The sequence below is a fragment of the Lissotriton vulgaris genome, chromosome 3_2 (assembly GCF_964263255.1).
Source record: "Lissotriton vulgaris chromosome 3_2, aLisVul1.2, whole genome shotgun sequence".
Taxonomy (NCBI): domain Eukaryota; kingdom Metazoa; phylum Chordata; class Amphibia; order Caudata; family Salamandridae; genus Lissotriton; species Lissotriton vulgaris.
This window is the reverse complement of record NC_141690.1, coordinates 213383593-213400366: the sequence shown is the minus strand read 5'-3', so window position 1 is coordinate 213400366 and position 16774 is coordinate 213383593. Positions and strand designations below refer to the sequence as shown.

Genomic DNA, 16774 nt, shown 5'->3' with positions numbered 1-16774 from the left:
TTACTCGTCTGGCCATGCCAATCATTTTAATGAAGTAGTATCGTACACTGCCTAACCCATTCTCTTACGCCCTCGTAGGAACCAACAGAGAACCACCTCTCGCAATTCGGCACCAGATCTCGATATCTCACGCGCCGCTTCAGAAAAGACTCACTCCCCAGTCAAACTCACAACGCAATTTTCTACTCTCTATTGTTGTCCCCGGTATTGTGAATTTCTGAACCCGCCCCTTAACGAAGCATTTACCAATGGGAGGTAGAGCGTAGCGAAGTACCAGTCTGTTCGGGAAGCTTACAGTTGGAAAGAAAGGCGTGCGCGAACAGAGAAAGTGCGCAGGTGCGGTTTCAGTTCAAACGTACCCGTCACGTGACAGACTTCGTCAGGGCGTTTCTCGTGCTGGAGACTAGTCACAACCAGGCTTCTTGTTCCCATTCCAAGATGGCGGTGCAGGAATCAGCTGCTCAGCTTTCAATGGCTCTGAAGGTGCAGGAGTACCCTACTCTCAAGGTGTGTCAAATGTGTTCTCCCCTGTCGTTCCATGGCCTCCTTCCACATAGTTCTCCACTCAGTACTTGACACAGAGGTATCCCCAAAACAAGCCGGTATTGGGTAAACGGCTCCATTTTATGTTGAAACCTTTTCCAAATGAGGGGTTCGTGGCTGGAATCAGAATGTCTTCATGTTATATCTTGCCCTTCGCCCATGTGGGCATCTAAAATTGGATTTTGCGAGGTTACTCCGTTCATAGCAGATAGGTAGTGCATTCCGACTTGATATGGCGATTGTAATTCCATCACATTCTTCAGTGTCGCACATACACTCGTCTGCTGATGGTGTAGCCACCTCTAAATTAGGCTATCTTCTCACTATACCGGTATTGGTAGCTGTCAGTTTGTATGTCTGTCTTTATCAAAAAAAGACTCTATTCACATGCAGTAAGGCAGGCTTTAACAGTAAACAGGGGCAGCAATAGCGTGGCTTGTCACCCAGTGACAAACGAAAAATGTGTCTTATGGAATTGAATGTCAGGTTTGCTGACTGCGAGACCTCCTTGGTTTTGATTATAGGTTGCAGTTGCCGTTTGTTTTACAGTCCCGATGGCTGTGAGATGGCCACATTCACCCGTACCTACAAGTTCAGTGACACGAATTGTTTCCAAACCCATGATTTGTATGTTGATTTTTCGGATTCGCGGATGACACTCTTTTCTGCCGACATGGTGTAGTTTTTGGTGGCTAATCGTGATGTTTCTTAATTAAAGGCTTAGTCTGCTGCAACTAGAGTTGAGGCTTTAACCCGAAGTTTACATGTCGATCTCTGCAATAGATACATTGAGTCACCGAGCAATTGTTTCGTATGGTCCTTGGGTCCAGTGTGTCCTTACCTCGATTGCAGACCCACAGACTTTAACACCGAAGAGCATATGTTATCTTGTTGCAGTACCTTATTTGATCTCGCCTTCAGTACCTGTTTGTTGTAAAAAAAAATCTATTGTGTACAGGACAATGTCTAGAGCGGGGTTTGGGTTAGCTACATTATTATCATTTGTTTACTTTTTTTGTCAAGTCCTCTTGTGTTTGTCACTGTCCTGGAACAAATCTCTTCCATCGTTATGAGTGAATGACTTGTATCCTCCCATGGCTCACATCAGGGAACTACTTTTTACTTTTCCTCTGAGTGCTCTATGAGAGTCCATGTGCTTTCCTGCTGTCTCCACTAAGTGCCACTTCCCTGCTCATCCCCTCCCCCCCCCATTGCTCTCTCTCCATTGCTTGCTACCTTTCATAGCTCAGTTCTAAAGGACAAGTACAGTTTTATTTTTGCAAGATTTCACTGAAGAGTAGACTATCCTAGGTTGGTTTTCTTTATCACCTCCCCTTCCCGTGTTTCATGAAAGCTCAAGCCATGGGGCAGTTGGGCAGCATTAATGAAGCTGCCAGTGTAGGCTGCTGCACTCACTCAGCCTGCGTTTGGGTGATTAGAATAAAGTGTCTTCTCAGAAGTGTCTTCTCTTGGATGCTCATAAATATGGTGCTGCCAAATATCTGAAGCAGTTGTGAGTCATGTGGAGAGTAGATTGCAAGCGATTTCCTTTAAATTCTGACACTTTGTCAGATTCTTATGTTCTTTTATACCTGCAACTAACCCTCTGTGATATTTTTAAATTGGCTCATGTGCAACAGGCTTTTTAAATTCTTGTCGGAATTTCCTCCATAAAACTCGAAAAAGTAACCATCTCATGTATAAAGATTACAAATATTGAATTCACTTGTCAGGATGCCTTAAAATGTGCTCAGTGTTTTAAAATATTTATCTTTTACTTTTGTGCTTTGCAAACGAGCTTTACCAACCAGCTGAGAATTAGTTTCATACAGGCAGGACCTATCAATCAATCAATCAAGGTTAGTAAAGCACACCTACTCACCCGTGAGGGTCTCATGGCGCTGGGGGAAAGCTCCGTTGAATGCTGGCGACACCCAAAAAGCCAGGTCTTGAGGTCCTTTCTGAAGTGGGTCAATGTGGGAGATTGGCGGAGGGGGATGGTGTTCCAGGCTTTGGCTGCGAGGTAGGAGAAATACTTTCCTCTCGTTCTAGTCTGGCTGATACGTGGGACGGTGGCCAGTGAAAGCAGTGCTGATCAGAGGTGTCTTTTGGGTGCCTGGAAGGAGAGGCGGCTGTTCAGGTATGCGTGTCTGGTTTTGTGAAGGGCCTTGTATGCGTGAGTGAGGAGTTTGAAGGTTATTCTTCTTTTGACTGGAAGCCTGTGGAGATCCATTGGTGTTGGGTGATGTGACTGGGGGTGTTGAGGATCAGTCTGACTTTGGCGTTCTGGACAGTCTGGAGCTTGCGAAGGAGTTTCTTATTGATTCAGGCATAGAGAGCGTTGCCGTAGTCCAGGCTGCTGCTGATAAATCAAGTCAAGTCAAGTTAAGATTTGTATAGCGCACTACTCTCCCGGAGGGTCTCAAGGTGCTTGAGGGGGGGGGGGTCGTTACTTATCAAATAGCCAAGTTTTTAGTTGTTTTCTGAAGGAGAGGTGGTTCTGTGTAAGGCGGGGGTGGGTGGGGAGAGAGTTCGAGGTTTTGACCGCTAAGTAGGAGAAAGATCTTCCTCCCATGGTGGTTCTTCGGATGCGTGGAATCGCGGCGAGGGCTTGATTGGACGATCGTAGTTGGCGGGTGGGGGTGTAAAAGGTTATGCGCGTGTTGAGGTATTTGGGTCCTAGGTTGTAGAGGGCTTTGTGCGCGTGGGTGAGGAGACGGAACGTTATTCTCTTGTTTACGGGGAGCCAATGAAGGTCTCTCAGGTGATCGGATATGTGATTGTGGCGGGGTAAGTCTAGGATGAGTCTGGCGGAGGCGTTCTGAATGCGCTGGAGTTTTTTCTGTAATTTGGCTGTGGTTCTGGCGTAGAGGGTGTTTCCGTAGTCCAGTCTGCTTGTGACAAGTGCTTGGGTGACCGTCTTTCTTGTTTCGGTGGGGATCCATCGGAAGATCTTTTTGAGCATACGTAAGATGTTAAAGCATGATGATGAGATGGCGTTGACTTGCCTGGTCATCGAGAGGGAGGAGTCTAGAATGAATTCCAGGTTGCGAGCATGGTTTGTTGGTTTGGGCGCGCTGCCTAGGGCCGGTGGCCACCATGAGTTGTCCCATGCAGAGGGGGATGATCCTAGGATGAGGACTTCCGTCTTGTCTGAGTTCAGTTTTAAACGGCTGTTCTTCATCCATTCGGCTACGTCTTTCATCCCTTCGTGTAGGTTGGTTTTGGCGGTGTTTGGGTCTTTGGTGAGGGAGATCAGCTGTGTGTCGTCAGCGTAGGAGATGAAGTTGAGGTTGTGTTGGTGTGCGATGGATGCAAGGGGGCTCATGTAGACGTTGAAGAGGGTGGGGCTGAGCGATGATCCTTGTGGTACGCCGCAGATGACTTCGGTGGCCTCTGATCTGAAAGGGAGGGAGGCGGACTCTCTGGGTTCTTCCGGCGAGGAACAATATGATCCAATCCAATGCTTTTCCTTGTAACCCGACGTTGCTGAGGCGTTGTACAAGGGTGTTATGACAGACCGTGTCAAACGCTGCGGAGAGGTCCAGGAGGATAAGGGCAGCTGTTTCCTCGGATGTCGTCTGTGGCTGCGATGAGGGCGGTCTTGGTGCTGTGTTTGGCTCGGAAGCCGGACTGTGAGGGGTCGAGGGAGTCGTTGGACTCGAGGAAGGCGGCGAGCTGACTGTTGACGGCCTTCTCTATGACTTTGGCAGGGAAAGGGAGGTGCGAGATGGGGCGGTAGTTCTTAAGTTTAGTTGGGTCTGCTGTTGGTTTCTTCAGGAGGGCACTGAGTTCGGCATGTTTCCAGCTTTCCGGGAAGGTAGCGGTGTTGAGGGAGCAGTTGATGATATCCCGGAGTTGGGGTGCGATGATGGAGTCGGCCTTGTTGAAGATGTGGTGGGGGCATGGGTCGGTTGGTGATCCGGAGTGAATGGAGTTCATCAAGCGGATGGTGTCTTCGGTGCTGATCGGGTTCCAGGCGCAAAGGGTTGTGGTGGGGTGCTTCAGTTCGGTGGTAAGGGGAGTGGACTGGTCGCCGAAGCTGTTATGTATGTCAGCGATTTTTCTGTGGAAGAACGAGGCTAGAGAGTCGCAGAGGCCTTGAGAGGGAGTGATGTCATTGGTGTCGGCGCTGGGATTGGTAAGCTCTTTGACGATGCTGAAGAGTTCCTTGCTGTTGTGGGCGTTGTTGTCGAGTTGATCCTTGAATGCTGATTTCTTGGTGGATCGGAATAGCTGGTGGTGTTTGCGGGTGGCGTCCTTGAGGGCGGTCATGTTGTCTGTGGTTGGGTTTTTTCGCCAGGCTTTCTCGAGGGTGCGGCAGTTCTTTTTGGAGTTCTTGAGGTCATCATTGAACCAGGAGGCTTTTTTGCTACCTGGCATGTTGTGTTGCTTTTTTCAAGGGTGCTAATTCGTCAGCGCAGTGGGTGATCCATTGTGCTAGATTGCTGGCTGCTTGATTTGGGTCGGATGAATTGGCGGGAAGGGTAATGCCTTAGCGATGTGGTGAGCTGGTCGGTGGTAAGTTTGTTCCAGTATCTGCGGGGGACTTGTTGTGGGTGGTGGTGGGTTGTGGTCTTTCTGAAGCTGAAGTGAACGCAGCTGTGTTCCGTCCAGTGGAGTCCTGTGGCGTGATTGAAGGAGACGTGCTTGCTGGAGGAGAAGATTGGGTCGAGCGTGTGTCCGGCGTAGTGGGTGGGGGTGTTTATCAGTTGTTTGAGTCCGAGATTGGCGAGGTTGTCCAGAAGGGTGGTGGTGTTGCTGTCGTTGTTCTTTTCTAGGTGGAAGTTGAGGTCCCCTAGTAGAATGTAGTCTTCGGAGGGGAGGGCGTGTGGGCTGATGAAGTCAGTGATGTCTTCGCTGAATTGTGTGCGGGGTCCTGGTGGTCTGTAGATGAGGGTGCTCTAAGTGCGGTCTTGGGGTCGGTGTGAATCTGGAAGTGGAGGTGTTCGGTGGCTGTGAGGGTGTCGTCGGAGCTGGTCGTGATGCGGATGGTGTTCTTGTGGACGATGGCGATGCCTCCTCCTGTCTGGTTGATGCGGTCCTTTCGGGGAGACGGCCGATGTTGAGTGCAAAGAGGCTTGCGGCGTCGTACGTTAGGCAGGTGGAGTGCAGTTTGCGGGGGCCAAGGGGTATGGCGCTGGGCGCGGTCCAGGCGCGGACGGGCGTAGACGGGCTTACCATTGGCGCGCCTTCGGCGCGCATAGGGCGCATTCGCTGCGCGCAAGTACATCTGTCATAAGTGGAGAATGGATGGGGGCGGAGCGAGGGAGGAGCAGCTGGGAGGCGGGAGCGGGGTGGCGCTTGGGGAAGGGATCTCTTGTGGATGCTGTAGGGAGCGGGGGTGGGGCCGCGGGGGAGCAGCGGCGAAGAGGAGAGAAGGGCTGGGACACCAAATGGCATCAAACAACAGCAAAAGGCAATGCAGGGCGAGATCGGGGCACAGGCTGGCACAAATGTTTAATAAAGGCAGCAAATACGATCTCAGCAGCAGAAGCAATGCAGAGCTAGGCTGGCACAGATACTGAAAAAAGGCAGCAAATACGATACCGACAAGGCAGGTAGCAAATACGATACCAACAGGGCAGCAGTTACAGTACGATACCAACAGGGCAACAGTTACAGTGCAAAGCGAGGTCGGGGCACAGGCTGGCAGGGCACAGAGTGAGGATGAGGTCCGATGACGGCCAGGAGCGGGTGGAGCGACCGGATCTGACTGGGTGTGCATGACAGTTTTGTTTTTCTGGATTCCTTTAGGAACCATCTAAAGGTCTTTCGAAGTATGCAGAGGGTGTTGAAGCAGGTCGAGGAGACAGCGTTGATATGGCGGTTCATTGTGAGTGATGAGTCTAGTATGATGCTGAGGTTTCGTTAGTGGTTTGTCGGGGTGGGGGGGGATTTCTGAGGGTGGGAGGGCCACCAGAAGTCGGTCCATGTGGAGAGGGTGGAGCCAAGGATGAGGACTTCTGTCTTTACTGAGTTGAATTTCAGGCAGCTGTTCTTCATCCAGGTGGCAACGGCTTTCATCCTTTATTGGAAGTTGTGTCTGGTGATTTTTGGGTTCCTTGGTGAGGTAGAGGATCAGCTGGGTGTCGGCGAATGAGACAATGTTGAGCTTTTGGTTCCTGACGATGGTTATTAGGGGGCCATGTAGATGTTGAAAAGGGTGGGGCTGAGGAAGGAGCCCTGGTGTACTCCACAGTTGATCCCTGTCAGTTCCGAGGGGTAGGGAGGGAGTCAGACCAGCTGAGGTCTGCCAGTGAGGAAGAAGTGGATCCAGTCGAGGACCTTGCCACAGATGCCGTCGTCGTGGAGTCTGGTGGTTAGGGTGCAGTGGGAGACAGTGTTGAATTTAGCAGTGAGATCCAGGAGTATCCTCATACTGCCGTTTTTCCCTGGTGGAGGAGGAAGCGGATGTCTTCTGTCTCGGTTCTGTGTTTGCTTCGGAATCTAGATTGGGAACTGTCCAGGATGCTGTTAGCTTCGATGAAGTCTGCTAGCTGAATGCTGACTGCCTTTTCGATGACCTTGGTTGCGAAGGAAAGCAGTGAGATGGACCTGAAGTTGATGAGGTCCGTCTGGTCCGAGGAGGGTTTCTTCAGGAGGGGGTTGACTTCGGCGTGTTTCCTGTCACCAGGGATGGTGGCGGTCTCGAAGGAGCAGCTGATTTTCGGGCGTAGTTTGGGTGCAATGGCAGAGGCGAATCTGTGGAATATATGGTGTGGGCAAGGGTCTGAGGGTGCTCCGGAGTGGATGCTTTTCATGGTCTTCAGGGTGTTTTCTTTCGTGAGCGGGATCCATTTGAGCATGGTCTGGATGGCATTGCATGAGGGAGAACTGGAGCAGTGAGTTGGTGGTCTTGGTTGGCATAGGTCATCCTTATCTTGTGGTGGAAGAAGGTGCTGAGTCTGTTGCAGAGGTCTTGGAAGGGTGGGACGTCTGTTTCGCTGCAGGGTTTGATGAATTCCTTGATGATGGAGAAGAGTTCTTTGGTATTGTGTGCATTGGTGAGGATTCTGTCTTAGAGGGATTTCTTCCTTGTGGATTTGATGAGTTGACCTATTGGCTTTGTCATTGCTTACATTACTTTAAATAGCAGATTCTGAACACAAGTTGGCTCTGGATTGCAATTTTGACTGCACTTTGTTTAGTATCTTGGTCTTCATTACAGGCCCCTGGGTGTGGGTTTCATTCTATGGACCTGAGCCAGAAGATCGGTTTCCATTTTAATACCTGTTCATTAACATTTTGTACATTACAAGTGTTTACAGAAACTAGGATTAGATGTAATAATCACATACCACACCAAGGGGTGCTGGGTGCCATGAAGCATAGGGCAATGGGGAGGGAGGGAGCCTGCCTGTCATGGATTAGCTTAACTGTCCACACTTGGTGCCCTAGTCTGATCTCGTTGCTGTGTTTTGGCTTTTCCTGACTGGCACTACCTGTAGTCCTCTGATTCTCTCGTCTTACAGCGTTACTGCAGTGCTCTACCTTCACTCCCGATAGCTTCTTTCTCTCTGGATGCTACAATTTCATTGTTGTGCACTTTGAAACCTATGGTTGCACGCACTGTGTTGCGCCACGACCCGCTGTTGTGCCACCATAAACATATCTACACACTGTTACATACCGGTCCCACCCTACTTGCTGCTTGTACCGGCGAACTTGTTTCACGCCTCATCGTGCAGAGTTATAGAAGTGCCGCAGAGATGGACAGCTCTCGCAATACCAACTCCAGGGCCTCTTCACGTTCATCATCAACTGCAGAATTTGATCAACTGGACTCCTTGAGCCAGCCTTCTCCTTCTGGGTGCAGATTTAATGCAGTACTGGCTGCAATAAAGCGTCCCGTGTATCCCTAGAATCCAAATAGATAATGTGGTGGCAGATCTCGCACTACTTCACTCAGATCACAGAAAACTAGCTGAGCGAATAACAGCCATGGAACAGGCTCTCTCAGAGGTCCAAACCGCCACTAAATTGCTGGAGCTGCAACTACAAGAACTTGACATTAGGATCCAGCGCCCAGAGTCCAGGGTAGAGGATGCAGAAGGTTGAACTATGTGCATCAAGTCCACCTTATTTGTCTCCTGGAGGGGGCACAGGGTTAAGATGCGGTCGCATTTATTGAACGATGGATCAAAGAACTACTGCTGAAGTCCTTCCTGTTGTCTCACCTCACCATTGAGAGGGCACATCACATTCCCTCACGACGAACAGCCCCAGACTCCAGCCCCCGGCCGTTCATCTTTAAGGTATTGCATTTTCACTATAGAAACTCCAAACTGCGAGAAGCCAGGACATTTCAGGATGTCGGGAAAGAAAACTAACGTGTAAGGTTCTTTCCGGACTATACCGTGGAGATGCAATGCCAACAGAGATCTTTTTTGGCAGTAAAACAGCAACTTTGAGCACTAGATTTGAAGTATCCCTTGCTCTTCCCAGCGAGGTTGTGTTTAGTGACTGCTGTAAAAACAAGATTCTTTGATACACGACAAGATGCATGGGATTGGCTGGTGGACTCTGGCCTCTTTTCTGGTCCCCGGATCGAGTGATGGGAGAAGAAAACGGAAAACCACTTGGAGCCCATTTGGATCGTGCTAGGGGCGCTAGAAACGGCATCCTCCCAGCCCGATGGCAGTGTCAAATTCGACTTATTACCTCCATCAACCAAAGATGCATTAATAATGTCCCTTCTAACACAGGGTAAGTGTAGGAAAGTGCCCCTTTTTGCATTGTTAAGCCCCATCCCCTTTTTTGCCTGACGCATGATTCACTTTTGAGTTGGTGTGCCCTTGGTCTCTTAACAATCAGGTTTCCAGGGCCTATGTTCTTTCCCAAAGCTGTATTCTGTCCTCACATTGGCATAGCTTCAGCAACATATAAGCCCCTTGTTACCCGTTGTATCCATGGTACCTTTTACAAGGACACTGTGACCAAGGAAGGCCTCTAAGGGTAGCAGCACCCATTGTGCCACCCTTAGAGGGCCTGTATTCACTGCCATTGAAGGCAGAGTGTTTTGGTGCTGAGAAAAGTGAAGAGTCGACATGACACATAGCCCTGTGTGCCATGGCTGCAACCCAACTTACTAGGCACTTGGTTCATGCCTAGCACAAGGACTCCTGTGATCAGGACAATAGCACGCTGCCTTTATCCTTGCCCTGGCAGTCTTGGTTTTCTCAGCCAGCACCCCACTCCTGAGGGTAGTCCAAGCCTCGACTTCCAGGGTGCATTTCCTGCTGCTCTCCCTGACAGGGAATCCAAGAGGCTGGGTGAACTTGGTAAGAAGATCTGTTCTTCCACCAGCCTAGCATTGCAGTCAATGAACACCCCATGCCTTTTTGGGCTGTTTCTTCCATACCGTTTGTGAAATGGTTGTGCAAGTGCTGCCACAGGTCCTGTAGAAGGCCCAGGCCATCATCTCCCAAGCAATGAGAGCCTAGAGATATGCAGCAAAGTTAACTATTAGTTGTGGTCTGAACATGACTGACTAGCTGGGTTATAGCCGTTTTGTTGATGGTGGCCTTGCAGCACCATGCCTGGCTGAGAACATCTGGCTTTTTGGCAAATGTCCTTACTAACCTCATAGACATGCTCTTCGATGGGACTCCTCTTTTTGGAGAGAAGGAAGATTCAGAGCTGAAGCGCTTCAAGGAATCTCGGGCTATGGCTAAATCCTTGGGCCTCTCAGTGACACCTTGCACCCAGTCTGCCTTTCGTGATTATGGAAGCTACTTTCAACTGTGCCAGCCATACCCTAGCCACCGTCCTGCGTAAGCTTCCCAAGTTGTGCGACGATTTGGGCGTAGTGCATTCAAGTTGCATGGGAATGGTAGCCAGAAGTCATTGCCACCAACTCCCTAGTAGCTGCAGCCTCTACGTCGTCCTAGTGTGGCTTTGCAAGACCATAGGTGCCCAGTTGGAATGAAAATGCAACATCACCTCCTCCACTGGCAGTCCATAATATCGGACAAATGGGTCATGCAGACTGTTCAAAATGGCTACTCCCTTTCTTTCCAATCTTTCCCTCCTTTTTAGGTCTCGCCTGCAAAAGCAAAAAGACGTTTTGCGATCGCTTAGGCTTTTCAGTCAAGCGCATGCACGCGTTCCATTGCCTTCAATGGCAACGCGTGCACGTCAGGAGATTCACTTGTGGGAGCGAGCGCCACCATATGGTAGCAATTATTGCTCCCGCAAGTGGATCGCGCAGGCCCCACCTCTCCACCCCCCTGCTGCCGCATGAGAGCTTGTATGTTTTTGCCTGCACCCCGGCTAAGAGCAAGGTTGTGTTCCGCGTAATTTAGACGAAGCAAAACATATTTGTTCTACGGACATGCAAGTTTAATGTTTAGTAACTATTAACTGGAACACAAAAGATGATCTGGCTTATATGCGTTTGGATAAAATATTTATAGAGGCAGTGCTTTGATCTGAGGAACTAGAGATTATTGATTACATACCACAGGAGGTTGGATTGGAATAAGAGTGAAATGTTTCCCAGTGGATTCAGTGCTCTGGCAGCTTGCATTAGGTTCTTGTTTTGAGCTGAAAGCCGCCATCACAGACCTGTACTGAAGGGCGTGTCTTGAACTTGTGATGTGTCCTCTAGGACTGTTCAAGAAGCTCTTCTGGCCCGTGCTAAATGAGTCGTTTGAGTTATGAATGTAAACATTCAAAGTATGAGCACTTCCTTCTGCAGATTGCGAATCTCGTTTGTCTTTCCCCCTTACCTATAATGTCTCAGCCGAGCCCTCCAAACACCTCATTCCAAGCAGTACAGTATTTTGGTAGCAATTACCGAACCTGTTAATTACCAGTAACACAGGGCGCTGTTAATAAAGGGAGAAGTATTTTCTACTTAAGACGAGCTCAGCATGTTACAGGCAAGGTAGGAAAGGTCCAAGGATTCCAAGGCTTAAACAGCGCTTTGATAAGCTACTTTTGTAAGTGAATGGAGACACACTCGAAGCTCTGGACCTCTTGGGCTTCATACAGGAATGCAAGTTTGAAAAGTGGAGAGTGTGTACTCCATGAGGGATCACAAATATGCTTGTTAGGATTAATTACCGTTCTTTCAAGTCGTCATACAGAGGACAAAACTATTTCAGGTTGCAGTGTAACATCTTTATTGTGTTTTAGTGGAACATGGACAGCCGACACGTGTTTCGCCCCCTCTTGGCGAATTGCGCCGGGGCTTTCTCAAGGCTATTTTCACATATATAGCGTATATTATTACTGTTTCCAATTGTGGCAATATCCAAGATACAGAAAGTTCAATACTCGAGGAGCAAGAGTTCTTCTGTGAGTTCTGCCATCACAAGTTAAAATCGGCCATATGCGTCTTCCTTCTTAGCAACTAACTATATATGTGAAAATAGCCTTGAGAAAGCCCCGGCGTAATTCGCCAAGAGGGGGCGAAACACGTGTCGGCTGTCCATGTTCCACTAAAAAACAATAAAGATGTTACACTGCAACCGGAAATAGTTTTGTCCTCTGTATGACGACTTGAAAGAACGGATATTAATCCTAACGAGCATATTTGTGATCCCTCATGGAGCACACACTCTCCACTTTTCAAACGAGCTCAGCATGTCTAAATGAGATTTAATGTGTGGAAATTGTGTTTGCCACAAAAATTAGTGCATGTTCTGCCTTTTTATCTAGAATTACCTCCAATGTATTTCACCAGACTTTTCCTGGCAAAATGTGTGTGGGTAAAATTGTGCATGTACAGTAATAACCGCAAGCAATAATGACACCACAACTCGGAATCAAAGTTTGTGGGCAAACAGGAAATTACACATTGACTAGTAAGCAGTGAACTGCTCACAATGAAGGCCTCAATTTGTGCTTTTGAGCTGTGGACAATATTCCCCTTTATTTGTAGGGGTGTACGGAGGTTCAAGCAAATGTCTACAGCCACAGAGGAGAAAGTCTTCTTGGCTAGTTGTCTGAATTCTGGCAGAAATGTAAGTTTCACTTTATGTGTAGACTCCGCTGACAATGAATCTCCCATAATTAAGAATTCTTTGTTTGATCTTAAATGGACTCTTACCCACCACCTATCCAGTATGCTACCCTTGCCCACCTATCCAGTATGCTACCCTTGTCCACAGTCATTCAGCGGAAATTCAACGCAAAATGACAAATCAGTTCTCACTCCGTATTCCTTGCATGAATTAATTTCAGATTCTGACAAAGCAACAGCACCCTAGGCATCATATCATCCATCGCCTGATGTGTGTGCAGTGGGTTAATAGTGCTCTTTCAGTATGCCGGTACCTTATGACGTTTCTGCTGCATTTGACTCATTTGATCACCTAGACTGACATCGCAAGTTTGCCACTTTTGGCTCTAACCAGAGTTCGGTAAGATAGCTGTGTATTTTTCTATGCAATCCCTTGTGTAACATATGCAAAACACTTATCGAGAATCAGGAAGTCTAAAACTTAACATACCAACTCATACAGAACCTTTCACCTTCTCAGAATCACTACCTTGAGTTTGAAGGTTTAACAGCTCAGAGTGAAGACGTTTGGGGAAAATAGGAAAGGAAGGAGAAAGAATGGAGTAGAGGGAAGTCATCTGCCTCAGACCGTTGAACAATATTTTAAAAACAATCGCTGATCAATGTTTCTTCCTGCCATCAAGGAACACAGAGCCACATTATTATTTATAGAAGGTGCAATATTCAAATAACAAAAGATGCAGCTCAGCAGTATTCATGGACACTGCACTGATGAACATGGGAAGACCTGCAATCCGACCAGGTTTCCGCAAAGACTGCAGGGAACATGCGGCTGATTGAGATGTTGTAATAACAAATTAATAACAGCATCCTGTAACCAAGTGCTGAGAGGAATGGGAAAAACAAGAAGAGGAATGGCTCGGTGCAAACAGGAGATGTTAACAGCCAATGCTACAGTATCCATTATTTGTACTCTTTGCCCCTGGTACCTCTGAAGTGACCTCTGTCAAATGTGATCCACATATCAGGGAGTACTTACTTCCTGCGCTTTCTGCTAGATATGCACCTCTCCCCGGATGCCATCTCTATCTCTATCTGCAAAATGGGAATAGCCCTCGCCTGACATCTCCCTCTTCTCCAAAGCCTCCCTTGCTAATTTCTACACCGGTGGGAAAGGAAACCCTTATCCTACATATCCTGGATGTGTGTGGCATTGAGTGGTACACGTGTCCACAATGATATTGATCCGCAGCACAGACACAGTTTCTGTAGTGAAACTTATGACTTTGCATGATTGACCAGGATGAGTGAGTTCCCAGTTGTGACAGGTTCTGAAGCCAATTTCGGCAAGGAGCAGTGTTAATTTGAGCCGGTGGCTTCCTGTGTTCAGCACCAGCATGTTATGGTCAACACCGGGCTTGTAACAGTCTGCCACGTGGCGCCGCTGTCTTTCTAATTTAAAGATAAGCTCATCAACAGTTTATTGTTTTAATATATACATAAAAAAAAATACTAGAGTCCCTTTACTACCTGGCAGACTGTTCTTTCATAGTTGCTGACTCTTGCCGCCCACCGCCAGACGAGTCAGTTTGGAAGCCTGTTGCGACAGTCCCGGGCGGGATCGGACATCGCCAGCCGGGCGGGACCACAGATCCCAGCATCACTTGCGGCAGCGACAGGAAACGCCGCTCACGCCCCCTATGCCATGCTAAGCGCGCCAGGAGGCGCTTAAAATCATCACAGGGCTTCCGCAGCGCGGGACGCGCGTGGTTGTGCCCGAGCACTGCCCGTCTGCGCCTGTTAGAGGCCGGAAGAGGCTGGGCTGGGCCACCCCCCTTGCGATTGCAGCTGGAGCCCCACATCACTGTTGCATCGGAAGATACAGGGAAGAAGCTTCGCAGACTGGTTCATGAACACTGAATAGCTGTTCCGCATCCCAGTACCCAGTGGCAGGAGGGCCGCTTCTTGATTCTAAGGACATAGGACATCCCAGGGACTAAGGGACAGAACCACATTAAGGTACTGACCCTCGTTGTTTTTTCCACTGATTCTGTTTTACTTTTGTCCCGTGTAATATAAGTTTAAAACAAGTTTTTATTCTCACATTCCCCAGAATGAGCAAGCGCAAGGCCATGACCTCTGTGGTGGGGGGCGGGGTAAAGGGGACCCTTGATGCTTTTCTCACAAGAGCGGAGTCGTTGGTAATTCATGAAATTCAGTTGACAGAGAAGAGACTATCGCTGGACACAATTTTAGAACATAAGCGATCCTCCATGGGAACTGTAGCCATGTGTAAATCTCCCAATACTGGGATTCCCTCAGGTCAACCAAATCTAACCCCCAGCAACAGTACAAAGGCCTTAGTTCATGCCACCCCTTTGTCACAGGGGGCGGGCTTGTCAACACAACCCATTGATTTGTCAACCGCTGATCTAAGCCAGTCACAGATCCCCATAGAAGAGACAGAGGGGCATCCCGACCTAATCTCTGTTACCTGATGGGGTAATAGTGGGGGAAGGAGAGCTGGCACTAGTTGTGGATCCATCAGGCGGAACCACGCCAAGGGTATGCGGGGAGGTGGTTACACGATCTAAAAGGGCCCTAAAAGTCACGGGTACTGCATCCATGGCCTCGCCTCTAGCTGACTCTATGGCTCCAGGTAATCGAACTAGGGTGTAGGGGGGGGCAGCATGTGTCGAGACCCAAACCAAAACAGAGAGGTGTGGTAAAAACGAGTAGGGTTAAAGAAGTAGGGGGGCCTGCAGCCAACTCAGTGTCAAAATTGCGGGAAAGGCGGAGCTGAATCAGGGAGTGGAAAATGTATTGTGGTCAAAGTTGGAGTCAATGCTAATCACCCATTTGGGGCCTGTGTATGAGAAAATTAACGTGATAGAAGGGAAACTTTCCCTGTTACTTGCACAGGGCAGCACTGTTTCTTCCACAACCATGGGGCTTAGGGTGGGGGTATTAGAGGCTGCACCACGCCCCAAGTCAGCCCCAAGTAATGAGGGAACAGTGGGAGGGAACCACGACTTTGGACAGACTGAAGGTGCAAATGAGGTCGTAAACGAGGGACCAGCGGCGGGAACCAATAATGGAAATGCCCAAGGTCCAACTAGTGTCTGGCCATCTTATAGGCCTAACCTTATTATAGCCCCTCAACACTCTGTGGGAAGAGTGGCCATACTTAAGGACACAGAGCCAATATCAGCCGACCATGTACTGAGCAACCGGGGCGTGCCGATCTTAGACATACCACCGGCATCATGCCCTTACACAGTGGTCTAGATAGGGGTCCCGGCCTGCAGTGATGACAGAGAAGAAACCCGAGAACCCTGATTAACAAGGCTGCCCATTGGTTGGTTAACAATGCAAGCTTTACCATATCACATCACAGGCACATTCTCATGGCTAGGAGGGTGTCCTGGATTGGAAATAGCAGGAAGAGTTTTCCAGGAGACTGTGTGATTTTAAACTTAAGGTATCCAGAGCTGGCAAGAGACCTTCTTTCTACCCAACCCAAGGAACCATATCCGGCTGAAGGTGAGTCAAGTATCAGAATGCTCCCCTTGGGTTTTTCTACAGGGACATGATGCGTGTGAAAAACCAAGATGACTATAGGCGGAATTTAGCTGGACTAGACTGGGAGGGTCGGATAGTCCCGCTAACTAACCGGTACGCACCTCTTCACAGTCTTTCAGCACTAAATGAAATGGATTGACTGACTTGCGGGTTGCCACTTGAGAATGGTTTTACACGGGAGGGTCTGCTCCCCAAAGGAGACTCAGGAGGGACAGGGATGACAAAGCTAAGCGATCCCATTCCTCTCACTGGATATGGAGATTACAGCGGGGCGGGCCCAGTGGGAAATTCCCGAAAACCCGGTGAGTCACCCAGACCGCACACCGGTCCCAGACCTGAAAGCCCAGACAGCCCAACACCTAGAGAAATCAAGATAATCTCCTGGAACATAGCGGGATTGTCCTCCAAAATAAAAAAAACATGACTGGCTAGCCTACATAAAGAAATCTCACATCTTTTGCCTACAGGAAACGTGGGAGGTAAAAAGCTGTCTACCTGCCCTAGAAGGATACAAAATGTTTTTTGTTCCTGCACGCAAGGTAGCCTCGGGCGAGCTAAGGGTGGTCTGATCACTTATGTGGATTTGAGACTACAAGGAAGATGGGAGGACCTGGGCTGGGACTCGGATTTCATGCAAAGGACCAGGTATCGTAACAAGGGCCTAAAACTAATTTTCAT

At 48.8% G+C, this 16774-nt stretch overlaps 1 protein-coding gene across 1 annotated transcript in view; it reads left to right on the top strand.

Annotated features, from left to right (window-relative positions):
• The first annotated feature begins 308 nt into the window (after window positions 1–308).
• The window catches only part of MAEA (macrophage erythroblast attacher, E3 ubiquitin ligase), a 497771-nt gene continuing 481305 nt past the window's right edge, over window positions 309–16774 (top strand). Inside the window, exon 1 of the mRNA XM_086964234.1 lies at window positions 309–507. Coding sequence (XP_086820360.1) covers window positions 439–507 — 69 coding nt within the window. The 5' untranslated portion in view covers window positions 309–438. The remainder of the gene's footprint in view (window positions 508–16774) is intronic.